The sequence below is a fragment of the Falco punctatus genome, assembly GCF_963210335.1.
Source record: "Falco punctatus genome assembly, chromosome: 7".
Lineage (NCBI taxonomy): Eukaryota > Metazoa > Chordata > Aves > Falconiformes > Falconidae > Falco > Falco punctatus.
In genome coordinates this window covers 71,254,770-71,282,429 of record NC_137587.1, presented here as the reverse complement: position 1 = coordinate 71,282,429, position 27,660 = coordinate 71,254,770, and the positions used below count along the sequence as shown (strand labels likewise).

At 53.4% G+C, this 27,660-nt stretch overlaps 2 protein-coding genes across 2 annotated transcripts in view; both read right to left on the bottom strand.

Annotated features, from left to right (window-relative positions):
• Positions 1-50: 50 nt before the first annotated feature.
• SEMA7A (semaphorin 7A (JohnMiltonHagen blood group)) lies at positions 51-26,669 on the bottom strand. The gene is made up of 14 exons (XM_080397351.1): positions 26,398-26,669; positions 11,281-11,414; positions 10,322-10,372; positions 9,932-10,027; positions 9,437-9,521; positions 8,782-8,892; positions 7,360-7,499; positions 6,824-7,002; positions 6,515-6,623; positions 5,627-5,825; positions 3,790-3,905; positions 3,037-3,188; positions 2,442-2,509; positions 51-2,041 (listed from the first exon to the last, which is right to left on the bottom strand). The coding sequence occupies exons 1-14, from the start codon at positions 26,507-26,509 to the stop codon at positions 1,692-1,694; spliced, it is 1,902 nt and encodes a 633-aa protein (XP_080253477.1). The 5' UTR covers positions 26,510-26,669; the 3' UTR covers positions 51-1,691.
• UBL7 (ubiquitin like 7) overlaps positions 11,300-27,660 on the bottom strand; it is a 33,258-nt gene continuing 16,897 nt past the window's right edge. The window contains exon 12 of the mRNA XM_080397370.1: positions 11,300-11,414. The gene's annotated coding sequence lies outside the window, so the exon portion shown is untranslated. The remainder of the gene's footprint in view (positions 11,415-27,660) is intronic.

Here is a 27,660-nt window from a genome sequence, read left to right as displayed (position 1 = left end):
CATCTCAGCAGCATCCCTTGGCTCCTGGTGAGGAACACAGCACTTGCCTGCTCTTTTCCATTCTTTATTTCAACAATCACATTCTCACTTTGGTCACAGCTCTGAAAGGATTTTTTTGGTAGCTGTTGTTTTTTCTCTTCTCTAATTTGAACTCACTTTCTATAATATTATAAAATTATACAAGTACAGTAATTACCAGCTGATAATAAATAGGTATTTGTTAGTTCACAAAGTTAAAGTGCTTTGAGAAGGGATGTAAGAAGCTCTATCCTAGATTTGGGGAGGGTATCTTGGAAATGTAGTGCAGTAGGAAGCTCTGGCCCGTTGTCCATAGTCCGTGGTCACAAGAGGCACGTGGCATCTCTCCCCCTTGCCAGAAAGACCCCTCGGACACCCCTGAGTGTCTCTGAGCAGACACGAAGCAGGAGTTGTGCTGCTGTGACAGCTTACTGGAAGCATGAGATACGATGCCCACTCCATTAGACGGCCCAAGGCTGGGGCATTTCAGCCGTCGAGAGGGCTAGGAAAGGTTCAGACAAGGTGTGGGATTGCCCCTCGCCCACAGGGGTGGGGAGAGCATCCCATTTTTCACAGTTTAGTCTTGCTCGGAGACCTCAAAGCAAACCCTGGTGCTCGCCTGTCCCCTCACTGCGAGGGAGAGAGGCACATCTGCTCTGGGCGGTGGGGACAGCCACAGCCCCCCTGAGATCAGCAGCCTGCCGCCCCTTTCCCTGAGGAAGCCCGGTCCCTCTCCTGGAGGAGAGGTGCTGGGAGCAGGGCTGCCTGCTGCCCACAGATAAATGCCCTTAGCTGCCTGCAGAGGATTTGTGCGTTTAAAACTTCTTCCCAGGGCCTCCTGGGTTTCGTTCGGGCTCTTGCTTCTACGTTCCCTTCCCGTCCCCTTCGGTCTGACCTTCCCCACACCCCAAATCTAGTCATCTTCCGAGGCTTTTCCGTGCAAAATGCTAACTTTGCGCCTGCCCTCGCCTTGCAGGTTTCCAGTGCTAGTTCCCGATCCCCCTCCCATGTCAAAGCCAGCTGCAAAAAACAAAAATAAACCAAACCCTAGAACCCTTCCAGAGCACAATTCTCCAGGTCAGAAGGGGATTCACATGCGACACTGGGAACGTTCCAGCTGCTTGCCAGCCCAAACAGACATTAGCCACTAAAAACTTGGAGGCATTAGTCCCCGCTTGGAGCGAACCACAGATCAACAAGTTAAAAAGGCCAAGGGCTGGCTCCTCCTCTTCATCACATGCATGTTCCCAAAGAGAGGAGTCATTGTGCCCTGAGGATCAGTGCATGCACATCGGCAGAAGTCCCCTGAATGTCCACACCCAGGGTAGGCTCAGGACGATAACCAGTACAAAGCGACCAGCACGGGCTCGGGGAGAGGCTGACACCACTCCCTTCAAGCTGCTGGCTACAGTAAATGTCCCCCACTTGTTAGGGTACCCCTTCCCTCCCTGTCCCCAAACCCTGCTCCATCTGGCCCTGCAGTCATATCTTCCTTGCCACAACTCTACACCAAGGCCAAAGATGGAGGGGTTGCTGCCCAGGACCCCTTCTGAGACAGTCAGAGATTAACGTCCAAGGAGCAACTAAAAGAATGGCAATCTCGCCTCAGGAGCGGACAGCAAGTGCAGGAAGAGTAGCAGCAGCCAGGACGGTGGGAACACGTCCTGTCGTGTTCAGTGGAAGAGCTCCACCAACACCACCATCAGGAGCAGCTGCAGCCAAGAGCCAAACGTCATGGTGGCCTGGCCCTTCTGGGACATGAACCTGAGCTGGTTGACCAGGCGCTCCTTCACCAGAGCCTGCCTGAAGCCATCCTCCTCCGAGATGCAGACGTAGTGGCCGTAGTGAATGTGGCTCACGTTCTGGATGAAGTGGAAGCAGTCCTGCTGAGGGTGGGTGGTGTTGCAGGTCTTGATGAGGCTGTTGTTGTGGTACCAGTTGTAAGTGGCATAGTGGGACTCAATGGGACAGTTGAGATAGTAGCGGGAGAAAGGGACGACTGTGATGTTCTGATAGTCATCTACTGGAAGAGATGGAGAAGGGGGGATGAGACAGGCATGTCCAGGAACCACGGATTCCCTCCAGAAGTCTGGGGGAAAGAACAGCTGGGTCGCTGGGGCCATGTTACACAGCCTTTTAACGATAATGGCAGAGCCTGACCCAAGCCTGGTGAAGTCCATGGGATCCTTCTCCCAGGACATCAGCAAACACAGAGTTTAAGCCCTCTCACCCAGCCCAGAAATGCATTACCAATTAACTCCAAGCTGAGACTTGCTCGGTATGTTGGCTTCAGCACGGTCATTCCCAGCTCCCCAGCAATGAGTTGCAACACCGTGCACAACCCGTACAAAGACCTGAGAATCCATCACCCTGCCCCAAACAGCCCCTGCACACATGGCCTACAGCTCAAAACCTTTACATACCTTCCTTAACATCCCCCTTTTGGCACTTCCCTCCCCATGGGTCCAGGTTCAGGGTCTGGTGCACCTCCCTAGCAGATGGGAATAAACATTAACAACGCATTTAACGTTAGGGAAGCAGCGCTTCAGGGCTAGGAAAGGAACTGCTCGTACAAGATATGATGGATCAGATAAGGAAGAAAGTTTAAACTGTTATCTGGGTGAGGAAAAACAGTGCCGCACCCTCAGCCAGGAGCTCGGTGGATGACAAGTTTGAGACCCAGCAATCCACCACAATCAGCTGCTTTAAACAGCAGAGCTACGCACATCTCTAACGGCAAAAGAGAGGCTGGGTGCTCAAAACCCACTGGCCTCTCCCCTCTCCAGGGCAGGGGTGCTGCGGGAGGCGTGGGTCCCTGCAGAGGCACAGCTTCTGGGGACAGCACAGATGACTGTGCTGTTACTGCCTGGATATGACGGGCCCATCTCTCCCTGTGATGGGAAGATGGCCTCAAAACCACCTGGCCAGGAAGAGGAATACTGAGGGTCTGTGTATTTCACACGTGAAAGCAAGCAGCTGAAGGTGATGGAGAAACAGTGGAGTGTCAGCGCCACGTACCGGTTTAGATAAACCGACTGACAACTCCCATTGAGCCACCCGCAGTACGGGTCCCTCGCCAGCAAGCAGCTGTCACAGTTGTTGCGATACACCCTGCACATGTCCATGGGTATCTCCATGACTTTATTTGTTGAGCCAACGTACAGCATCGCCTGCAGGAGGAAAGCAGAGGGGCTGATCACCCTGGCACCGTGTCCCAGTGCCACCCTATGAGTGTCTAGCACTTTTCCTGCAGCTTCACCATGATACTGGGGTGGATTTCACCAGCGAGGCTGGTAGGTCTCCAGGCAATGCAGTCAGAAGTCCCTATCATGGGAAGGGAAGCAGCCGTCCTTCCCCCATCAGCCCAGTGTATAAATAAGTTTGTTCCATCAGTGACAGCAGCGTTGTCACCTCTGGGATGGAGCACCAGTGCTGTCTGACAGCTCATCTGCCAGCAACGCTGGACAAGAGGGAAACTGCAGGGGGAGACCACTGTGCTGGGATTTGGCCAGCCCTCACCTCCAAAAGGTGTCTGAAAAGCTCTGCTGCCCACTGACCACACAGCTACCCAGGACTGGGGACATCAGCCTAGCTGTTCAGATTTAGCAAAGCGTGCTGCAGGTCCCTCCACCCCCCCAACCCCCCCAGAGGCTACTTCCAGATCCTGGGGTTGTCATTAAACCATCTGTCCCTGCCTCCCCTGCTGCCTGCTTTTAAAGCTAAACAAAGCCTGACCCACTGTTTTCCTTCCTATGGAGCAGGCAGACTCACTCTCTTGTGGTCCAGGATCATGGACTGGATTGGGTCCTTCTTTGGGAAGACCTGGATCTCCATGATGTTCTGCACCCCATCCGGCAGCTCCACGATCTTGTGGATGGATCCCTTGTCTAGAAAGAAAGAGGGGAGAGCCCTGATGAAGCATGCTGAGAGCAGAAAGGCAAGGCAGAGGGGCTGCAGGCAGGTGTGGGGAAGCCAGGCAGAGAACCAGCTCTGCCCCCAGCCCTCTCGCTGTGGCAGACAATACCCACTCCGCAGTCAGGCTCGACTGGATTCCTGAAACCAGCCACCCGGAGAAGACAGGGCCTTTCTCGAAAGGAGCCTGCTTGCTCTGCTAGGAAATCATCCCCCAGACAGTGGCGTTTCCCACAGCGGAGCCTTGTCATCCTCCCAGCCAAGAGCCATGAGGAACCCATTTCCCACCGCCCTTCGGGACCCAGCAGTGCCTGCCTCCATCAGCTGCTCTGTAACAGCCTCAGCAAGAAAAACCAACCGCTTTTGGGCTCCGCTCTGCTTTGATCACTGGCCTCTTCTTCTGTGAGCCTCATCTCACTGCTCGCCTGAGGCTGAAACTTGGGGTTTTGCCTTTCTGTTTTTCTAATTAAACTGACTCCCCTCTCCAGTTAGACAACTCCAAACCGGTGATTTAAGAAAATGAGTCAGTTTGGTGGAGGGGCAGAAAGGCAGCTCCTGAGGGAACAGCACTCAGGAATCCTCAGGAAAAATAAACCCCTCTTTTAGTACTTGCATGGTTCCCCCTTCCCAAACAAGCGCTCCCTTCTCCACCATCAACCAGGGGTAGGTGAAAGATGTGACCCCAGGTCAGGCAGGGATTAGGACCTCCCAGATGCTGGCCCTTGCCTCTGTGCCTGCCCCAGTGAGGATGGGCAGCTGCCCTGCGCAGCTCTGCATCTTGGAGCAACCTCCCTGGCAGGACTCTGCAAGGCGTTAGCTGCATTTAAGCTACGGCTTTCAGCAAGATAAGAACAATCTGAGCATGCGTGGGCCCTAATCCAACCTAGGCCACCTACTGAGAGCCATCTGCATGTTTCTAATCACAGATTAGGAAACAAAACCCCCAGAAAGTCCCTCCACAAGTGCCAGTGAAGAAATCCCAGCGCAGTGCAGAAAAGACGAGGAGCATAGCTGTAGGGAGCAAGCCCTGGGGAGGGGAGGCAGGCCGGCTTCCAAGAGAGGGAAGCACTGCTCAGGGACCTTTGCACCTTCTGGGCAGTGAGCAGCTGCATTGCAGGGGAAGCCAGGTAGATGCCTGAGTTTACCAACCTTTTGCTCTCCATCCCATTCACCTGCAGCTTAATTGCCTTGGTCCAGCTCGGCAGCACCTCCAGGGGGCAGCCCCCAGGACCACCAGCAGCTGTGATCAGCTGGCCGCGTCTCCAGCCAGAGGTGCTGGCCTCACAGGAAGCCTGCACTGCTGCACCAGAGCAATCGGGGACAGGAGATGACAGAGTGGGTCCCTTTGCAAAGGATTTCTGCTTGACAGTGTAAAGCTGCACCTGGGGAGAGCTGTGCTACCTCTCTCGCCCTAAAAACTCTTTGCCTCAGACCTACCACAGTCTGAAGCAGCCCAGCTAGGGGAAATGCCACGTGCTGGGGTTCTGCTTTCAGTCTTTGCCTACGCAGCCAAACTGGATGTATTTAGCTGTACTGGGACTTGGCAGCTCTTTTCTGCTTGACAAACATATGCCAAGTTGGCAACACAGCCCCTTGCTTTGCTCTGCACTGGGGGTCTTGTCTGCTTCCCTTGGGTTCCCTGCCCTTGAGGGGAAAGCAAACTCCAGGGAACTTCAAAGGGAATGGTTCCTAGTACCTGTTGCCAGATAAAGCACGTTGTAGCGGCGTCCATCACCCACAGAGACCTCGTGCACCCCGATCTTCTGATAGCGGTGCTTGTTGTGGAATAAGGGGCTCTTGGTAGGTGAGAGGGGCTCCACCCGGTCCTCCACCTCTGGGTGGCTGTCGGCTATCTTGAAGGTCTCACTGGGGGTGTGCTGTCCAGAGGCAACGCACTACAGCAAGTGGGGACAAAAGCCACCGTCAGTCAGACGGGTCCCTCAGGATGAGGCTCGAGGGCAGGAGAGCAAGGCAGGGCACAGCGCAGATACCTCAGCCCACAGGATGCCCTGGCATGGTGCACAAACCTGCCCTGGGGCTAAATGCAAGCCCTGCAGCTGCTGCACTCACGCTCATGCCAGGTCCTACCAGCGATCTGCCCCAGCAGAAGCTGCAGTTTAGGAGACTCACGCCCTGTCACCCCTGCAGAGGCTCAGGGGAGCCTCTCCCCACCCTGCTGTTTGCTGCCAGGTCAGTGGTGCACCCGTAACCACAAGGCTGGGCTGCAGGTTGGCTTGGCAAAACCCACAGGGTTAGCAAACACAAGGCACGTCATTGCCCTCCAGCTTCACACACAGACCTGTTCACCAAGGTGCATAAGAGCCCATCCCCCCTCTCTTTCTATGAAGGCATTGGACCTTATCCAGCCTCCTTTTTTTTTCCGGCAACAAAGCTCAGATCCTTCCCGCAGCACCTACAACCTTCTTCGCTGCCCCAGCTCCCACCTGGCTGCTCAGTGGTGGGACTGTCCCCACAACCGTCCCAGCTACTCTGTCAACTGACTGCAGTGGCAGAGCAGGGACCAGCTCTCCTGGCCTCGGGAGGCCTCTCCACTTCATGTCGGCATCTTTTATCACTCACTCACCTGCCCAGGCTTGATCTCTGGGTTGGGACCATTATAGCCTTTGAGTTTAGATGTCCGGAACACATTGTCAATGTCCCCAAAGGAATAGACGCAAACAGCAGAGCTTCCCCTGTGGGCAACAAGACAAAGAGGGGGTCAGGGAGATAGTGGCCATTAGCCCTACAGCTGGGGCACGGCCGCGTGCATCGTGCCTTCACTGACGACATCCACTGGTTTCCACCCATGTGACTGCCAGAGACACTAAAGGGCTGAAAGAAAGGATTTGGCCCATGGGACAGGACATGCCGCTGGTCTGGCAAAGATCCTCACCAGGTGTTTGTGAAGAGCCCATAGACTTTGGAGTGCCGCCAGTTACTTGCAGGGACAAAGAAGACATCTTGCAACCAGTTGAAGTTGCCCTTTGTGACTGGGTCAACACAAATCAAGCTGGCCTTCAGGAAGGTGGTCCACTTGGAAGCAGAGAGTGAACTGGTTCCCCCTTTATCTTCCTGGGGAGAGGGAAAGAAAGGAGTCAGGGTTTGGCAGAGAAGAACACAAAGTGCCCCCCCAGTTCAGCATCTTGGATGGATAACTGGGGGATGCTCCAGAGGTACATTTGATACTGGTCACTGCAACTGTTGTGTGCCTCCCTAACATCCCAGCAAGACAGAACAGGGCTTTCTCTCCCCTGCAGGCAAGATGGGAGCCAGATGACGAGAAGGCCAAGGGACATGGCTGTACCCCACACAAACTCTGTGGCAGAGGAGAGGGGCCAAATCATGTGCCGACAGCACCAGGTAAGCTGGCATGTCCATTTGCCAGCCTTGTAATACTCTTGGCCACCCACCACACTGTTCCCGTGGTACCTTACACAGCTGGGCCACTCGGGAGATGTTTCGAGGGGCCTCAGGACTCTTATCCGGGTTATCTTCACGAAAGAAGTAGTAAATCTTGTCCTGGTGAGGCTCTTCATGCCTTAACGTGGTGGCTTTGACAAACTGAGGGTCTGAAAAGAGAAGTGAGCCATCAGAAAACCTTGGCCTGAACACATGCATTTCAGCTGAAAAGTCACTAGTGGGAACCAAACCAGCATGCTCTGCAGCTAACCACTCACACTCGCGCAAGATGCAGAAGCACGCACACAGTCTGTGCTGCAGGTGAAGGACAGGTCCAAGCACATCTTCTACACCTGAGCGGTGCATCTCACTAACAACCGCTCCTCACATGCCACCTTCCCTGTGGATTCCCCTTTCTTTCCCTTCCGCCCAACTCCATGCAAGTCCCCAGAGCCCGGTGAAGTCTCGGCTACTTAGCAGCAAAGGAAACCTGCTCTCCCTGCTTGCGCAGCAGAGCTGTTATCACAGAGGAAGGCTCCCTCAGTGGGAGCAAGCTGCACTGTTGTTTGTTTGCTGTGGAAAACCCAGTGATGCTCTTCCTATTAATATAGCACTGCCATAAAGGGCATCCCCAGCAGTACCAGGGTCCCTCTGAACATCGTTAGCTGGCTTCCCCATGGCAGGGAGTTCTGCGTAAGCAGGGGATGAGCCTCGCGGCTCTATTAGTTTTGTTTGCTGGTGGCTTGGTTGCCCCCTCCATTGCCCTGCATGCACAAGTTCTGTTTTGCCCTGGTGTCATTTTGATTTGCTTTTTTTCTTTGGCCAGTGGTTCAATAATCTCCCATTTCCCAGTGTCACTGGAGAGGCTTGCGGGAAGGCAATGTAATAAGCTCACGGAAACTGAGGAGGGTCCTTTCTTTCTATTCCCCACCCTGTCCCATGCACAGCCCAACATGTTCCTGCTTCAAGGTCTCACCCTGGCTGGGGATTTGGAAAGAGTCACTGCCCGGAGTGGAAGTTGTTCTTCCCGTTTCCATCACTGCACGGCAGCTGATGGGCACCTTTACACAACTGCATTTCCTTCCAGCATCTGACAAGGGACTTGCCATTCATTTGTCTCCATTTCCCCATCTCCTCACCCTGAGCAAGAGGAACTCAATTGTCTTGTTCCACAAGCAAAGAGGTGAAATTTCCCCAGCTGGCAGCAAGAGAGCCGCTGGGCCACTGGCATTGCAGATGGGGACCAGATCAGCCCTCTCCGCCGCTCTAGGGGTGACTGAACCCAAACAAGAAGCTCTGGAGCTACGCCCCAGCTGAGCAGAAAGGATGTACCCCTCCAAGCTGTACTGTGTACTTACCGCCCACAGGTGTGGGCTGACCAAAAGTTCAACTTATCTGCCTGGTGGGGCAAAGCAGCGGGTCCCGTGCCTTCAGGATGTTCCCCGTACTTACTCTGCATCACTGTGTCACTTGTGTAGAGCTCTCCACCCCCTCTCACTCGACGGAAACGGGGTATCTTGCCATTCTGCTGGCTCTTCTTGATGGTGGAGTAGATGTCGTGACCTGTGGGAATAGGAAAGCTCATTTGCAGCCTAGTATTTCTGGAGGGGGCAGAAGGGTGTGTGCGAAGAAAACAAAGAACCTAGAACTCTGGGCACATGGACTCACAGAGGCAGTGGATACAGTTTGAGAAACCCAGTCCTCACTGCTAGTACTGAGCAAGCCTGGCTGGACTCCCCCAGTCTTTTTTGTTAAAGAGAGGCTGGGACAGATTCCCTGCCTCTGGGAAGGATCCTCATCTGTCCCTCTGTCAGTTCCAGAGCAGTGGAGTCACTGCAGGACCCTCCTTCCCCACCATTACCATTGCATTCTACCCTCTCGCGCAGAGACTCAATCCTCATGCCCTGGGCAGGAATAAACAACCTTGTGCCACACTCTGTCCCAGGAGGACGTGCATTTCAATGAGGTAAAAGCAAGAAGCACTAAGGCCAACTAGAGAAGAGGGACAAAGCCCTTAGAACAGCCTCAAGATGCCCCTTTTTGCCACAGAGAGCCCAGCCTTCCTGCACAGCACTACGACTGAAAATACGTGAGTAGTCAGACTTACCATCAACGACGACGAGGGTATTCGAGTCAGGGGTGAAAGGAGCAATACCTCTCCCATCCCACGGAGTGCTCTCCTTTCTCTGCGTCTGGGTAAGGACAGAAATGGCCCCCAGGTGTGATCAGTTCAGGGAAGGCAGGGGAGCCAGGTGCCCACATCCACCCCTGTGAAAGGAGGAGAGCAGCTCTCCTTGGCTAGCGCAGCCCAAGTAAGAGAAGGGCACAGCCCATCGCTGAATGGGCCAGGCAGAGCCCCTGCTGCAGACAAGAGGTGAGGAGAGGGGAGCTACAACAAGTGAGCACAGAGGTGGCAAGCACAGACCTCTGCTCACATGGGCTGTCCCATGCTGTCACGATAAGCTCCTCAAGGGTGCTGGCATTTGGGCTTTTCGGAGCACTCTGAGAAGGAGGGGGGATCAGGGCACCGTTTTATAGGTGGAGGTAACATGAAACAAAATAGCAAATGCCTCTGGTCCCATCACGGGTGGCCACAGCATACCAAGTTCCAGCAGGTAGGAGCACAGGCACCGGTCCCACACACTAACATCCCGTCTCCATACTTCTCCACTAAAGTGAGGTAATTTTTATTGTCCCCCTGCAAGAGAAAGAAAAGAAGCATGAGTGGCTGCTAATGGCAGATCACAGCCCCACAGCTCCAAGCCCCCTGCACTACCAAGCACACTGCTATATGGCTTCCTAGCTTTCTCATGGGTCTTAAAACCAGAGGAGGAAGCTACTATCACCTCATCTGATCTCCTGCTCCACAGGCACTTGAGGTCTTCACCCAGAGAAAGCACGTGTGGAGCATGCACAGCTCCTTCCCCAGCAGTCCTCCAACCCTCACCCATCCAGCTGTTCCACATGCTGTTCCACCACAGGTAGGACCTACCAAACTCCCAGGCATCATGCACTGTCCTTCATTTTTCACAGGGAATTCTTCCTAGGATAAAAGAGAATGAGATATGATTTAATTTCTGCCCTCTAAAAGCCAACTAACATGGGCTCAGCCCCATGTACTACATGCTAGTCACTCTCTTCACAAGAAGCAAAACAAGCATGTTGGTGAGAAGGTCATTAAACACTGCAATGCAGCCCTCTTCCCCACCTTGGCATTTGAAAAGCCTTGGGGAGGCTGGGCTGGATCTCTCAGTCCCTCAAGGTGATGGGGAGAAGTGGGATTCAGGGCCAAAGCAGCAGACATGACTGGCAGCCAGCCTGAGCTGCTCTCCAAAGGATTTTGGGAGAGGATCTGTCATTGTGGGGAACAGCCGTTTGATAGTGGGTGGTGGAGTCCAATGGTTGGGATCCATGAACCACACTGTTCCTGGGACAACAAGAAGGGAAATACCTGGGCCCAAACTTCAACAACTGACTTGAGCAGGACAAGAAGAGGTCATGAGAAAGCCAGCTGGGGGGTTTCCTGCTGTAGTAACAGTGTCCAGCTGATCCAGAACTTCCTGCTTTTGAGAAGGGCTCCAACAATGGAAAGGGATGAGAACATAGCTTCTCCCCAGTGACATGAGTTTGAGCATCCCTTCTCACACTAAAGAAAGGGTCCCTCATTGGAAAAATCCTCCCCCTGGGGCAACAAAGGCCTCAGGAGGACCATAGCCTGGGAAAAGTCCACCCATGGCTAGCATAGCAGACTTCCCCCTTGCTGCAGCTATTCATCATACTGACATTGCAGCTTCCCAGATGGATGGGACAGGCTGGGCAGAGATCAGACCCTTCCAGATCTGACTTCGCTGCTGGCAAAGACACTAAGCGAGGTATCTAGTGTTTGGGCTGTGAGACAGATGCTGCATACTTGCTTATAGGGCTCCATAGCCAAATGTAGAGCATCCTTACCGTGTAGTTCTCATAGGTGGCAAAGTCATAGTAATAAAGTCTTCCCTCTCCTCCAATGTAAATGGCTGAGCTGTTTTCTTTATGATAGAAGACCGGGTACCTCTCACTCCTGGGAAATGCATACTCTTTCGCACCTAGAAACAGCACAAGAGCAGATACTCGTCAGGGGAACCGCAGCTGACTGTGGAGAACACCTGCAGCCAGCTCAGGCTGATCAACTCCCTTTCCATGTCCTCCGATGAGAAAAACAAGGACACGGGGCTGGGAGCCCTCTGGGATGGCTGGCCCCGTGCCAAACAGGCAGGGAAAGGCAGCTCCTGGGCTCAGAGATGCGCTATTGTCCCCTTGGCCCCAGGGGAAGGAAGAGCTGCACAATGGAGCAGCCCAGCCTGGCTTCTGCAGGGCTGGTGATGGAGGAAGATGAGGAGGAAGGGAAACTTTGATGCAGGAGAGCAGAAGTTCAGGGTGACCTAGAACTGGCTGTGCAGCAGCCAGGAGAGCGCTGCCTTCCCACCTGCTCTAATGGCCAAGTGCCTCCCAGCTTTGACATGAAGGGCTCCCTCCTCGCTCTGGCCATCCCCTGACAGCCACACTGGGCAAGTGCCTCGGAGATTTGGCTCCTGCACCCTCTTGCATTTGACAGGCCTGCAGGTTTTTCTGCCCTGCTTTGGGACCCTGCACATGCTTAACTGGAGCTGTGAGTTCTTATCTGGCTGAACGGGAGAGGAGCTGCTGTGTTGCTCTGCAGCTGGGGGTCAACCGCCCTGTGCCCATGGGGTAGGTCACCCGCCACCAGCCACAGCCCAGCACCACACCTCCCCTCGCCAGCCTCCAGCCGCACCGTCAGCATGCTCCCTGCAAGGGCCAGGAGGGGACGGACAGGGTTTGGAGCCCACACATGACAAGGGAATGGTGCACATAAAGCCACAACTCATGGGCTCCACACCCCAGATGTGAACAAGAAGTGACCTGCAAGACCTAGGTCCCATGTCACAACCAGCTGTTGCAGATGGGAAGCTTTTCAGGCCCAGCTGGGAGGAAGAACTGCCTGTCCTCCCCTCTTTCCTTCCTCTTTCACCTTCCAACTTTTCCATCTCCTCTTTCCTAAAACCACCCTCCCTTTCCCACTGCATTGCCAGCTCAGGTGTGGGAGGCTGGCCCTGCACTGCAGCACAGTTGTGATTCTCCTCCCCTGAGGCTTTTGCTGTTGCTTGATGGGGTCTGCTGGTCCTTCATCCCTCTCCAGGATGGTGCAGCCACATCTGGGCAGCTTTGAGCAGCTGTGCCAGGGCCCAGCTCCATAGCAGGGCGCAATGCCCGTGGCACATGTGCTGCTGTAGGCTAACCTGTCCCCTACCACAGTCTGCAGCAGTGACACCAGGAGGATTGCTCCTCCAAGAGGGAAAAGTCTCCAGTCAGGACTGACCTCTGCTTAGTGTGACAGGGCACTCTGTTTTCATCTCTGCCTCTTTTCCCTTTTCCGTAGAAGAGGGGGCCTCTCTCCTGGCAAGTGTTGCTGCTCCCAGCAGACAAAGGCTGCGTCTGCCTCGGGAGCTGGCTGCCTGCATAGACAGGCAATTAATCAGTGGCACGTGTCCCCCTCTATTTATAGGGGCACTTGGCAGGACAGGCAAAGGACAATCTTTGCACAGTCCAGCACTCCCCCTCTGCCCGGAGCATGCTGCGCAGGGGTCCTTCTAAGGCTCTGCCAAGCCAAAAATAAAAAAGACTTATTAGAGGTCACTGGGGCTACTGAATGCCCCCTTGATTTGCAGCTTTTTTCCTCCGCTATGCTGGTCACACCTCCTCCGGGCCTCTAATCCCTGTGGGGTTAAACGGCACCCAGCCAGCAAGGCCTTCCCATCACCAGCTTGGTGCCAGCCACCACTTTGTGATGGGAAATCCTGCCAAACCCAGGGGTGGCTGTTTCGCAAGGGTACCTCAGCCGCAAAGAGAGAGGGTGGAGGTGTGCCATGGGCCAGAACTATCTCTGCCCTCCAGCCCACAGTTTCTCACTAACGCAACACCTCTGGGCTGCCCCCCCCCCGGACCACAGAACAGAGGCTGTGGGGCTGCATGGCAGCAGGGGGGATTCAGCAGTTGGGACCCTGCAGCTAGGAAAGCTCGGCAGAATGACGGTCCCTGCCTGCTCCCTGTCTCGTTCCAAGCCCTAATGTCTCTCCTCTGTCCAAGGACGCAGAGAAACTCCTGAGCATGTGCTTTGCCTGCTGGAGAAGCTGGCATCAAATCTTTTCAGAGTGACTGTGCAACTCACTTGCCTAAATGGCCCCAACAAGCAGGCAGCCAGCGGAGCATGCCAGCTAGCCCCGGGAATCTCATCAGCCACAGACCAAGTCTGTGCTTGCTAGGGAGGAGAGGACTAATCCCGTCTTCACCACTCCCCTTCTTTCCAGCAGTCCTTAAAATCCCCCTCTTGACCTACAGAGCAGGCAGGCAACAGCCCACGCACACGGCAGCCCCTAAAGCCCCTCTCCCCCATCCAGCTACCACCGTCAGTACAACCCATCACCAACATGCCGCAAGCCGGTCTGGCGAGACTTCAGCAAACTTTGCTCTTGTTTTCAAACCTCCAGCCCAGCCCCTAAAGTTGCTGCTAATACAGGAAAATGTACACCTGCAGCCACTCCCTGCTCCTCTTCCTCCACCTCACCCTTTCGCGCACTTCAGGCCCCCCCCCCCCATTAACTTTGGGTTTGATTTGAGGCTTTTTCACAGCATTGCCTCTTCCTTAAGCTCAGCCCCGAGAGCCGTGCCAACCTACAAGGACACACTTCTCTCCAAACAGCCAGAAACAAACAAGCCCAAAACAATAATTTGGTCGGCGCCAACATATTATTTATCCTACTGCTCCCCAGGGACGGCACTGAATCACTAAGCTGAGGGTAAACAGCTCTGCTAGCCAGGGCCCAGAAGCGTGTTTGCGGCTCCAGCACTGATATAACTTAATCTGGAAGGGAGCTTTTAAAAGGTGCTTTCACAAGAAGGTGCTGGGGTCCTTCTGCCTCTGCATCAGCCCCCTGGCTGACCTGCAGAGCTGGCCCTCAGCCCCTGCTCTGCCTCAGACAGCTGGGCTTAAGGAAGTGGTTTGACTGCCTTTGCCTCTGCTTCTCATCTGGCAGGATCAGGGGGAGCAACCCTGCACCCACAGACTGGGGACCTGGGGTATAAATGGCTTCAAGAGCCAGGGACGATGAGGCCGAGAGCACCTAATGGCCCACACCATGTCCCCCGAGAAGGGCACATGCCTCCCCTAGCAAGTCCAAGGCTGCCTTTGACACTGCGAATAAAGGCTTGCCAGCCCTGGAAGGGGGAAAGGCATGACCCTGCCATCACCCTCCCTCCAAAATAGAGTCTGGAGCTTCAGAAGACACAGGGCTCATTTCCAGAGCCTTGCTAACCCCGCTGAGTCCCTCTGCCTGGCATTTACTGCAAACGCCACCGTCAGCACACAAATCAATGGCACAATTGTCAATTGAAATGCTAACCCCAGTCCGGAGGAATGAAAGGGAGAAAGAGCAGCTTTGTGCTTTACAGGGAGGATGGAGAGTACCACACCAGACTGAAGAAGAAGAATATTAAATGAGGGAGAAGGAGGGAGCCCGGTGCATCTCAGAAGGATGCCTGCAGGGTGAGGTAACGGAGGAGGATGGAAACTAAGAGGGAGGTGCTCTGGATGAGATGAGGGTAGGGAGGCTTGTCCTAAACACAGAGAGCAATGCAGATAACAAATGGAGCAATCCTGCTTCCCCCACCTGACAGGGAGCAATGGGCCTGCCTCCCTAGACACAGCTTGGGAAAATCCAGCTTTAATAACACACCAAAGGGCTGCGGCCCCCTCTGGGTCCAGGAGCCCTTTCACAAAGGCACATAGAGCCTGTGCAGGGCCTGGCCCTCCCCAGCACCATGGCAAGGTCAGGCTCCCAGAGCATCCCAGAGCTTTGTGCAGGAGGAAGCATGCCCCCCACCTCCAGAACAGATGTCCAACTAGAGAAGCAGCGTGGGTGTACAGCCTCATTGCAGACAAACTCAACAACCCAGCTCTCATTCCGGCTGACTCAGCTACGGCCATTCTCCCTTCCACACTCCCGGTCTGGCAGCTGGCTCCAGCATCCCAGACACTCAGCTTAGTCATTGGCTTGCACAGCTCCCAGCACCAGTAGTGGGCCAGTCTTTGTGGGTCTACGATTCACTGATGCTGGGGGAGGACTACATCTCCCTGAAATGGAAGTCGTGGTTCAAATCCACCCTGGTGCCAGCATTTTAAAATGAGGAACTGAGATAAAGCTTGGGTAAAGTAAAAAAGGAAAGGAGGACAAGATTAAGAACCCGTCGCTTCTTGGAAGCAACACTGATGCAGACAAGGGGCAGATCTTTTACTTGCTGTTCGTAAAACCCTTGTTAAGTGGGACCCTCCCTTGGAGTATGAAGCGTGAAAATCAGGCAGAGTATGGGGTTGACCCGCTCCCTGGCATTACCTGCTCCATACCACAGGGTCTGTGCTGCCCTGAGCAGGGGAAGTTCCTTTAGCTAGGCTGCCTGTGTTCTCCCACTCTTGTGCTGCTGTCATATGATGCGGACACAGGGCTGGGCCACCCATCAAATGGCAAAATGGGATTTAAACAGGTGCAGCACCAAAGCTCACTGCTGCGGCGAACGCAGCCAAATCTCCAGCGCCGCCGCACTCCCCGACGCCCAGGCAATCCACCCGGCAGCCCTGGGAACTCTTCTCGCTATAACACATTAGAACGCTGTCAGCCGTCACCATCATGCATCCTACCCTCCCCAGCACGATGCTGATGACACTGCCACCTGCTCTGCTGCCTGCAGGTCTGACAGCGAGTGCTCTCTTGCCTGAGTCATAGCACTGGTTGGATCCTTTCTAAGTTCCCTACTTCTACAACCAATTTCTCATTTCCCAGGTTTTACTTCTTTATTCCTCTTTGAATAGACTGAGCAGATTACAACCTTGATAGCAACGTGTCTGCTGCAATCTGACTAGGATTGGCTCTGACAGAAAAAGGAAATCTGTCTGCTCAACGCTGACTCAAGGACTGGCAATGCCGAGGACTCCCTGGGGTCTCATCTCCTACACCTGTGCCAGAGCTCTCACCTCCCAGTAATGCCATGAGTCAGGGCTGACTGCGTGCTCCAGGCTCCTGCACATCACCCCGCTTTGGGGACACAAGAGCTGCCTTGACTTGGTGATATCAATCACCCTTCCGCTTCCCCAGCGCACTCAGGATGTGTGATAAGCAGCCCAGCACAGGCGGATCAACTGCTTTTTTAAGGGCTGGGAATGTGACTCAGGTCCGCTACCTTAGTCACACACAGGGGTCAGGACTCCTGGTTCTGGTCCCAGCTCTGACATCACTCATTACGGCAGTTCCAGTTTCACTATTTGCCCAGGCAAGACTAGGAGGACGATAACCCGATTTCCTACCTCCTTGGCCAGACACCTGCCTGGAAGCCCCATCAGCAGACAGTCTCCTCTAAGGGGAGCACGGGAAGTCACGGCACCCACCCCAGCGGGATGTGGACACCACACGGAGCCACCATGGGTCCCCTCCATCCCTGGGAGAAGGACTGGACTGAACCACACTGCTCCCCATCCAAGAGCCACACGCCGTCTGTCTCCGCAGCTCCACCACAGATGCTGGTGAGAAGCCAAGCTGCGTGTTTGGTTTTTCTTTTTTTTTTTTTTTTTTAGATGATCTATAAATTCCCAAGTTGAGACATTTCAGAAGGAGGAAGCATGCCTCCGGGGGAGCTGCTGTGCTCACCAAGCAGCTAGGTTTTTTCTTCCCTTGTGACTTTGCCCAAAGGGAGCAATGTGACACAAGGAAACCACAGTCAGGCCTGGGAGGTGCTCCCCAGAGCCACGCTCACCCGCCAGCCAACTCCTTCCCAGGGGATGGATGCCTCGAACAGTCTGACAGGCCTTTGGGAGCCGGCAGATCCTGCAGTGACAGGGGGGGGTTATAGGAACAACTTGTCTCTAGATGAGACAACCCAGGAGGGACACTCTGGGGGGGTTTGCCCTGACCTGCCACAGAGTAATTGAGCGGCTTTGAGTTGCAAGGTCTCTAACACACACCAGCCAACACGCCTTGTGGAAAATTATATGCTTTGTAGGAGGGGTTTCTGAGAAAGGGGCAAAAAGGCAATACAATGTGGGAAACCACTTCCTTCCCATTGCTCACGGCAAAACTTGGCCTGTTGTTCCCTCCTCTTCCCAGCTTATGCCACCAGCACTCTACACCAAGGGATTTAGCTGCACCCCTGGGAGCCGGGGTCCTTACAGCCAGCTGTCAGTGCTGGGGCAGGAAGGCACGGGAAGGCTGAAGGGCCAGCCCAAACACTGCTCCATGTACAGAGCTGCCCCACACCGTTTCGGGTCAGCCTGTGCTCCAACATTAGTCATTTCTCCAAGAAAGCAAAATAAAAAGAGCAGAACCTGATACCCCAAAAAGCTCCCTCCACAGTCCTCCCAGGGCCAGGTATCATCCTTGTCCCTCTCTGTTCCCTACCTATTCAGCTTGGCACAACATAGCTGACTGGGAGCATGGCCGTGAGCCCATCAGCCTGGTAGCTGGCACATCTCAGAAGGGATCTGTGTTGCCTGCCTTCCCCTCCCTGTCTCCCCTCGCCCCTGCCTTCTTTTCAGGATGCTTGCAGGGACACTCCAAAACTCCTCTGTGGTATTAGTCTGCCAGGAGCCAAAAGGCACTGGGGAGCAGCAGCAAAAACCAGGCAGCCAGAAAGAGTGCTAAAAATGTCTCTTACTGAAGCGTGACCAGACACAGACATGCATGTTTCCTGCTCCTTAAAGCCCTCTGTACTCTCCTTGGGACCACACAGCTCCCTGCCATGGGGAGACCCCCAGCTGATGCCCACCAGGACAGCCAGAGGGCAGGGTCTGGCAATTCAGATCAAACAAGCCTTGTTGTGGCCATGAGTCACCTGCGTACTTCATATCTGACACAGCCTCTCCCGCCGGGGCGGGGGGCACCGGCCAGGTAGGGCAGCAACACTGAGGTCAGCGCAGCTGCCTTTGCTTTAACCAGGCACTCCCACAAACGCATCCCAAGAGCATGAGTGTGCCCAGAAAGGACAGAGTAAGTAAAAATGGTTTCTCAGTAAAGGCAAAGTGCTTTCTCATCACCTGGGGCAGGTAAAAGCCCTGAGCATAATTTTCCCCTGACCTCCATCCTGTAGGAAACATTGCAGTTTGGCTCCCGAAAGCAGCACAGCTGAGAGCGAGGGCTCAGGCTGTGTACTGCTGTCCTTTCTGTTTTCCATCTGTAGCCATCATCCCTCACGCAGAGAACCAGTAAGCCCAGCACTGGGCAGCACAGGCAGCCCGCAGGAGGCTGAAGAGGATCAGGGGGACGTGCAGCCCTGTAGCTAAGGGGCCCATGTGCTTGTGGGGAAACCCAGAAGAAAGAGAGGTGTGAAAGTAGAGAGTGGGGACAAGCAGCCAGGAAACCCGTGTTACTCAAACCCAGACCTGCTTGCCTTACACATTTCGCCCCTCTTTCTTCTTTTAAGTTTGCAGCAAGCCAGTTTAATCTGTTTAGTATTTCTCCTCCTGTCTCTTCCCCAAGACGATTTGGAGACAAGCAGTATTTAATCATCTGCCAAGAAACCTCACGCTATCTTTCCCTCACACCCCTTCCAAACTGCTTCTGACTCCCTCCAAGCACCCCTTACAAAGGAAAGAGCGAGGCTATGGATATCTCAGTAACATCTACATCCTCTCTGCAGTGGGACTTTTCCACCCTTGGCCAAGCTACATTCCCAGCTGCCACCATACAACACTGCTCGCCTTCTCTCTGGCTTCTTCCCCAACCACCTCTGAAGACCCTGAAATCACAGGGTGCTTGTGCAGCTGCTTTCTGCTGCCCTCAAGACACCCCTGCCATCAACAGCAAAATGCTCTGGAGCAGAGGAAACAATTCAGCCTGCATTTTCGGGGATATATCCTACCAAAGCTCTCAGCCTGTGTGCAGTCCAAATGCCCAGGAGGGCTGCGCTAGCGTGGCAGAAAGGCAGGCTCAGGCTCACCGAGTATGCTCTAACTAGATGAATATGCTTTATTTTAGAGTTACACTACAGAAGGCAAATATTCTGGCACATTAACAATTTCCACGCTATTTCTGGTGAGCTCCGGAGCGTCTTGGCAGCAGGCAGCAGTATTCAATGCAGGGGTGAGCTAGGGCAGGAAGAAAGAGGGGGAAAAAAAAAACCCTCTCAGTTTGGTAACCCAGCTGCTGGGCATGGGCATGCCTGCTCAAAAGCTCTTCTGAGAGCTATGCAGCCTATATCCCCTTCGCCGGAGCCAGAGCCAGCAGTGGGCTCAAACGCCCACTCAGCGAGCAACAAAAGAGGTCCCTAACCTGCAGCCAGGAAGGAACAAGCCTTGAATTCAAAGTCTCTGCCATCAGGCAGGGCTCCGTGAACAGGGGCAGCGTTGCAGGACTCCGCTTACCCTCCGAAGGCTTGAACCAGAGCGCTTTGCGCTCCAGGAAAGATAGGTTTCTCCTTTCTAAACACAAAATGACTACGTGACAGGCATCGCAGTATTTTCTATGCATGCTAACACACCACCGATATCCCCTGCCCCCCAGCCGCCTGCTCACCCCCCCAGAATTATGCAGCACTGAAGCCTGTGCCACTGCAAGATGAGTCCGGAGCCTTTGATTTCACGGATATAGCCTGTCATCTAGCAGGTACGTTTTTCCCAACCAGCCCCGAAGCAGAGCTGCCTGCTGCACCCTACGGATTGCGGGTGCTAAATTTAGAGCCAGGTTTTGTTACTTTCCAAAAGCTGCTCCCTGTAATGACAGTCCTGAGCTTTGCCGTGTTCCTGCTGGAAGCTGGGCAACTTCGGCCTGTGATTATGCTATTTTATTATACGGTCACTGGAACAATGGCAGAACAATAAAAGGATGGGTTTAGCAGGAGAGCTGCTATCTGGAGAGCACAGCTGCCCCTCCTGCTAGGAAGGTCAGTTTCCAGAGAGTGATTTATCATAAAAAGCCTTGCAGGATAAAGATTGCCCCAAGCACCTCCATGAGCATCCACCAGCAAAACAGCCGCTTTACCTTTTAGCTTAATTGGCAGCCATCTCCCGCCTCCCTGCTGCTGGTTAGGGCAGGGCAGCCAAGAAACCCTTCTCGGGCACATGCCATCTTCTCCCAGCCCAGGGGAGGCTAGCCAGAAGGTGGACACAGGGTAAGGGGACCCGTGCAATCCCCCGTGAAGCCTCCACCCTCTGCAGAGGTTTAAAGGTGGGAAGAAAGATCTGTGGCTCTGGAGTGAGGACGAAGTTTCAGTTTCCTATAGAAAACTGATGAGATTATGCACACAGCAAAGGGAGTTCCTCACCAGGTTGGGAAGGGCCTCCTCAGGCTCTTTGCAGCCCTTCTACCTGCTGCTGTAGGCTTCCCACCCATGCAACGAGTGTCAGCCAGGTCTCAGCCCTGCAGCCTTCTGGGTTTGTGCTGGGGCAGGCCACGCAGCCCTTCCTAGCATCCCCTTTCTGCCCGCTTGCACCCCACCAGCAGGAACACACAGTATCTATTCTTCTCACGTCCGTCTTTGGCTGCAGTGCCACATTACTCACACTTGGAAAGCCAAACCACTGCGTTACAGTCAGTCGTTTCAAACCAGACACTCAAATGAGACTTGCCAAAACTTGTATTATCCAAGATACGAGCAAATCCATGGCCATGGTTGTTGCAAGCAGCCCAAGGGCAGGTGTCTGGCTGGAACGGTCCATGCATTCCCCACGGAAGCTCCTACAGCTCCTTAAACTTGTAGTGCCCTCTCCCTCCCAGAACACACACCCAATAAAGGAGAATAATTTAACCCCAGCGGGTAATTAGATGTGGAGTCATTGCTGCAGGAGGATGCTGACACCAGGGTTCAAACTGGGGACTGAGTAGTTATAGCACTAGAGAACCAGAGCTGTCAGTAAGGCCAATACAAGGTCTATTATATGAAGCCTGTTGCTTCAGACTTAAGCTGCTCTGAAATTAGTAGAGGTGGTAGGAGATGCTTCCACATCCAGCTCCTGGGGCACTCTTACCATGTTCCTCTGTCACACCAGACACAGACAGAGCCTACTACACCGGGTGGAGCTGGGATTGAAAAGAGTGCCCAACAGGAGGAACAAGTCCTATTCTTGGAGCAACCAGAAATAGCCACACACCATAGGATGTAGCTCAATAGGAGAGAGCTGGCTGCAAAACAAGCAATTTCCTCCTTCTAACTTACCTTCCAGCCTTTTTTTCTGGATACAAGCTTCTCTAAAAAGCATCATGTACTCAGTGCTTAGATTTAGTTTGTACTCAAGTACTCAGGCTTAGATTTAGTTTGTCCTGCTCCAAGGCACTGAGCCTGGCTACATAACTACAGAATACCTTCCAAGGGCAATTTTCTGCAATTCTGACCAAGAATCAGCCCGAGGGCTGGCACAGAGCTGAGCAGCAGGTCAGCAATTTGCATCTGCCTCTCTTTCCCAGCCCTGAGCATTTCAGTGCAGCAGCCACAACTTTTATTAGTTTGCCCATGCCTGTTGTTTTTGTGTCACGCTCTTGCAACAGGAGGTGGTTGTGATTCACTCGCTTGGTTTGTTTGGTTTGTTTTTCCTTTTCAATCTGCACAGAGCAAAAAATATTTTCAACCAACGTTTCATGATACCAGCATCACCCACCCTGTAAAAATGAGCCGTCTGCAGAAAATAGCATTGCTGGGAAAGACAGACGCTTTCTCCTGGAAATACTGATGCGCTGAGACCTTCATGTGAAACTGTCCTACAGAGATGCTTCACACCCATGGGACCATGGCTCCTGAGAAAACAGTGCCACTGTCACCACGGAGTAAAAGCTAGTGCTAACACCACTCTCATTTTGCCACCACTCCCCATCAGTACGAGTTCAACCTCATCTCTGATCAGCCTTCTTGCTTTGCTAGCTGAATGCAGCACCACTGCACTGGCGGGCACAAAGAGCTCCTAGAAGAGCTCCTACAGCACTCAGAGATGCTTCCTGGCACAGTTTTCCCAGGGAAAGGAGAGGCAGCCAAGCGTGGCAAAGCCCAGGAGCTGCTATGGGCAGCGCAGGCAATTTCCAGGAACGGCCATCTCAATGCCTCCCCGTCACCCAGGGCAGGCTAGAGCCAGTTTACCCGTTCAAGGCAGCCAAGGGTCAAATGTATAATCTTTCTTTTCCCCTGCAGGACCTGCTTATCTCCTGTGAGCTATGCACCAGCTCAGAACCTGTCCCTTCCAGTTTCCAGTGTCACCTGTTAATGAGAAACAGGGTAATAATTAAACTGTTAGACCCCATGCTATTGCAAGGTATAAATGCAGCAGGCAGCCAGAGAAGGGCTGAGTTTATCTTAGATCTACACACATGCAAGTAAACAGGGACAAGACAATCTTAAGCATGGCGGTAGCTAAAAATTATTCCTATGCTGCACCAAAGGCCCCAGGCTACAGCAGCCTGACACAGCCCTCAGGCTCCTTGCTGTCCTTACTGCACTTCTCTGCTCTCCCAATGCTCGGTGACTTTCCGGTCATGAGACAGCCAGCCTAGGATGCCACCCTCCCACTCCACACAGAGGGGCTTATCTGCCTCTGCTCCGTCACCCGGACAGCGCTGCCCAGCCCCAGGACATAGCGGTCTCCATCTCTGCAGATGGGTCAGAAGAGTAAACATGCTATCTGTGCTGACAAGCAAAAGCTCAGTGTGGGATGCGAACGCACCTTTCTCAAAGCAAAGCCCAGCCGGTCAGCATTTAGTTAGAAAAATACATGGAGGCAGGGGGAGGCTGGAAATAAAAGGGAAGATAAGCAAGAACACAATGTGCAAAGTTGAAGCACTTGCTTCTGCGCCAGCCCAGGCTGCTAAGGCTGAACTCACTCCCACTCTGCATATTTCAACAGATAGGGAACTTGCCGTTTACCATCTTCCTTCGTTAGGAGACTGGAGAGGGCAATAGCCAGAAGAGACCCTGACCCACCTGCATGCTGTGTCAGCTGCAAAGGAGAGACAGGGCAAAGCCCTGGCCACTAAAAAGGATCTTCAGCACTTCAGATATGAGCAGTGGTCTGGAGCTGACCTCAGCCCTTTGGTCTCAGTGTCTTTCCAGTAAGAGGAAGAAATCCTGCAGAGTCAGACGTGCTTTGAAAGAGCTGCTTACCCAGCCGGACCCCAGAGCTGGCCACCTGTGCCAGCTGCCGGGAGAGCATCAGGGATCACTCACCCTGCCTTTGGTGGCAAACGCTCCCCAGCACATGTTGAAACTGGGCTGGTCTTTGGGGAAAGCATGTCCCTTCCTCACCTCCTCCTGCACTGCGCTGCGCCCTCAGGGAGGTGAAATAAAGGCAGCACAGCGGCCGAGGCCTTGGGGCTGGCTTTATACGCACTGCATTCATGGAAAGGCAGATCTGCAGAACACGGTGCTCCAGCCACCCACCGCCCTGGCCCCACACCACAGGTCTGAGGCCCCAGGACTGTAAAATTACTTAAAACCCAGAGCTCCAAGCACCGAGACAGGCTGACTCTGTTTCTTTGTCTTCAGATGTGAGCTCGGGATTGTGCCACCTAAGCCCAGCTACATATTCTTCCCATGTCGCAATGTCCCCTCACCTATTTCTTGCTATGAAAACGGACAATGAGGGATCGTGGGGCAAAAGAGCAGAGTAGTTCAGGCTGCCCGCAGTGAGGTCAGGGCTCCCTCCCTGGGCTCCCTCCCTGAGCCTGGGGGGGTGCTGGCGAGGGGAGCAAGGCTGAGAGATGGAAGGGCAGCTGCACTTTGCCCAGCACCAATTTCCTCCTCTTCCCCAGCACCGCAGCCCAAGGAGGGATCCCACACATGTACTCTTCCCTCCTGGAGAAGGCTGGGTTTTGGCCAGCACCAGGAATCTTTCCCTTCACCCACAGGGCTGTAACGTCGTCTTTACTGAGGCTGCTGTACCTGGTGCTAGTAATGATGGGCTATGGCGTGTAAGAAATTTAATTATGTGAAAAGCTGCCGGCTCCTGCAGAGCCCAGGACTGAGGCCAGCGTTGCACCACTGCAAATGCAGCACATCAGGCCCAGCCCCAGCGTGAACACCCATGCAAATGTCCCAGACTGCTGCTCTTCTCCATCCAGCTCCCAGCCTCCAGGACCAGGGCTCAAGCCGCAAACCGAGCCCTGCAGTACTGTGACCCCCACTGCGAGGGACGAGCCTCTCCATGCGGATGCAAACAGCAGCAGTGTGCTGACCTGCAGGTTTTACTAAAGATGCTGCGCTTGCCTTTCACTGTGTCTGGATCATTGGGGAAGTTAACGAGGGCTCCCTGCTGTCCTTGGCATCCCCTTTGCCCCTGTCCCATGTCTTCACCCTCCTCCAGAACCTCCTCTGCACCCTCCTCCCCACCCACAGACCCACTTCCTAAAGGGTAGAGGTTACGCTGAGCAAAATGCAATCTGTTAAATAGGACACAGGACTGACACGTAACGAGTGTGCCACACAGCTACCTCTGAGATCTCCCTAACTGATTTCCCTCTTGGCCTGTGTCCCAGCTAAGCGCTCACTCACTCTCTCTCTCTCTTAAAAAAAAAAAAAAAAAAGAGAGAAACAGATATAAGCAGAAGCTGATCCCCTTGCAGGGAAGTGTCCTAACACTAATTGGCTTCGGTGTTTCTCAGTAACAGATCCTTGTTGTGTTCGATGCCGGGAAAGCCACCCTCTGACACAGATGCAGGGAAAGGTCAAATGACCACACCGCACATGCATGCCAAGCACAGCCCACGGACACAGGTAGAAATCAAGCACTCGAGCCCCCTCTTCCCCCTCAGCACAGCTTTACTCCAGGACAGGCATTTCCAGCCACACCAGCCTCCAGCAATTTAACTTTCCCCCCTACCTTCCCTAAGCAGGGCAGGGGAAACGTCTACAGAGAAATGCATGACCCCCATCCTCTGTTCAGTCTCAGGCTCTGTGCCTTTTTCCCTGCTTGCATTCCCTTTTCTGAGCCACTTAATGTGCCAGCAGATAAAACAAATGACGCAATACCAGAAGCAACCTTTTGCTGCCCTCCCTACCGGTGTTTCTCCCCTTTGTGCGATGACGGAGGCCACCTCCGAGCCACGCACCCACTGCCCTTCCCTCTGCTCCGGGCCCTTCCTCCACAGGCAGCGATGGGCCTGAAGGAGAAGGGCATAATAAATAATGGCAGAAGAATAACAGATGGCGCAGAATAAACCACGGGAAATTTGTGTCCTCTGAAGTTGTCGGCGAATAGGAAACACAGAGGAGCTGTTGTACTGCAGAGCAGCGTGAGATCTGCAGCTCGGCTCAAACCGCCGGCTTAGCCAAACACCAGAACTGCCGGGGACAAGACGGGGTCTTTTGTTAAAGCCTCCCTGGAGGGTATTAATCAAAAAGCTTGGAAGACACATGATAAAACCAGTAAACGTTAGTCTGCTCTTTTCAACACATGAAGCTCGGGCTGTACTCTAAGCTTGCTCCTTGAAAACATTTCTTTGTTCAGTTTCTGCTAAAATCAGATCTGATTATAAGTCCTTGTGTGACATTTCAGATGTATATATTTTCTCAGAGAACAGAGATCTTCTGCAAATATTTACTCACAGAACTCATTTGCAACTAACAGGGTAAGTACATCAGATGAATAAGAAAATTAACTGTATTATGCAAATACACTTCTCCATTTCTCTCTGCAAGTTAGGGGAAATGGTTACTGTGTCTGTTTCAGGGCTTTTCGACAGCCTTTAATATAGCCAGCCTGTAGGAAAGTATTTTTAGAATATAAAAAGGAAAGGAGTTGGCAAGAACAGCAATCTAAAAATTCAATTAGAAGCAATCGAGCAAGCCAGAAGCCCCTTCCTGAGATTACAGGCATTTTAGCTCATCTTAATGAGGGCCAAAAGTCTCCCCAAAGAGACAAAAGGAATAAAACAAAAAGACCAACTCTTCTCAAAAAGCAAGACACAGGTAGAAAATGCACAGTGCAGGGAGCAGCTGTCAGCTGCAGACACTGCTGCATCTCAAGGTTGCAGCCCACCGCAGCCCGGGACTTACCTTGCGGAGCCGTGATGATCCTGGGGTTCACCTTGGAGCGCCCCGCTGCCCACATGCCCAGCTGGCTGGCCCACAGGGCCACCAAGAGGGCAACAGGCGACCTCCTGCCCATTTCTACTTATTCAGTGAGCAGAGATCATGAGCCTGTGAGGCTGACAGCTGCATCGCTCGCCTTATACAAAAGAGTGGGCAGCATCCAGGGCAGCCAATGAGTGGAACAGAGGGCGGGACCAAAGCAAACCTATTAAAAACACCGGAGACTTCATCTAACACCGATCTTCATCAGTTCATACCTCCAGGCTCTGCTGGGGTTTTTGGTCCTTTCTTTCCACCACCCCCCCGCCCCTCCTCCTGTAAGGGGAAGGTGAGAGTCCGATGGCTTTGTTCACCTTCAGGCTCTTGAGAAAAGCTGCAGCTGGCTCAGGGCTCACCATCAACTTACCAGAGACTTTTAAGAGGAATATTAAGGTTGATACAAACAAAGTAAGAATTAAAATATGTGTAAGAACGCACAAGCAGCAAGAGCAGACCAAGGGTGCAGAGGCTGATAACAAAGGATTGCTGCACCCGGTTGCTTCAATAGAAGGACGTGTGGAGAGCAGAAAGCTGTGCTCAGAGAGAGGGCAGCAAGAACAGCTCACCAACAGAAGACCTTGCGCTACCATCAGGAGGATGCAGCAGGGCTGCAGCATATCTCATGCGCCAGCCCTCTTCCTGCTGGGGCTACAATAAAATAATAGCAAAAGGCCACTCCTAGCAAAATGAAACACTGCCCAAAACGTCATTCCTTCATCACCACAGGTCAGGAAGACTATGAGACAAATACCAGAAACACGACGACAACTCATCTGTGCCTTATCCTGTGTCACACACCCCCCTCACCAAACCAGTCGAACTTGTATGGTGGTGCCTGCATGAGTGCTGGTGGGAGTGAGTGTAATCCCAGAGCACATGTGGGAAATCCACTTGGAGCTGGGGTGAAGAAATACTCCTTCCCTAAGATCCCGCCCTTACTTTTGTGATGCTAATGTTCTCCGAAAGGAGGGGATGCTGAGCAGCCTGCTCACGGGGCTGGCCTGCCACAGGGCTGTGGCACAACCTTTGGAAAGTCACTTTGCTTTGCCAAACCTTCCCATCCTCCCGATTCCCCATCGAGAGGCCAGGAAGGGCTGACAGTCTTTGTGAAGCGCTGTGAGGCTTGTTAATGAGAAGAGCAGGGCATTACGTGCAAGGAAAGCGAGGTCGGACGTGACCAGAATAGGA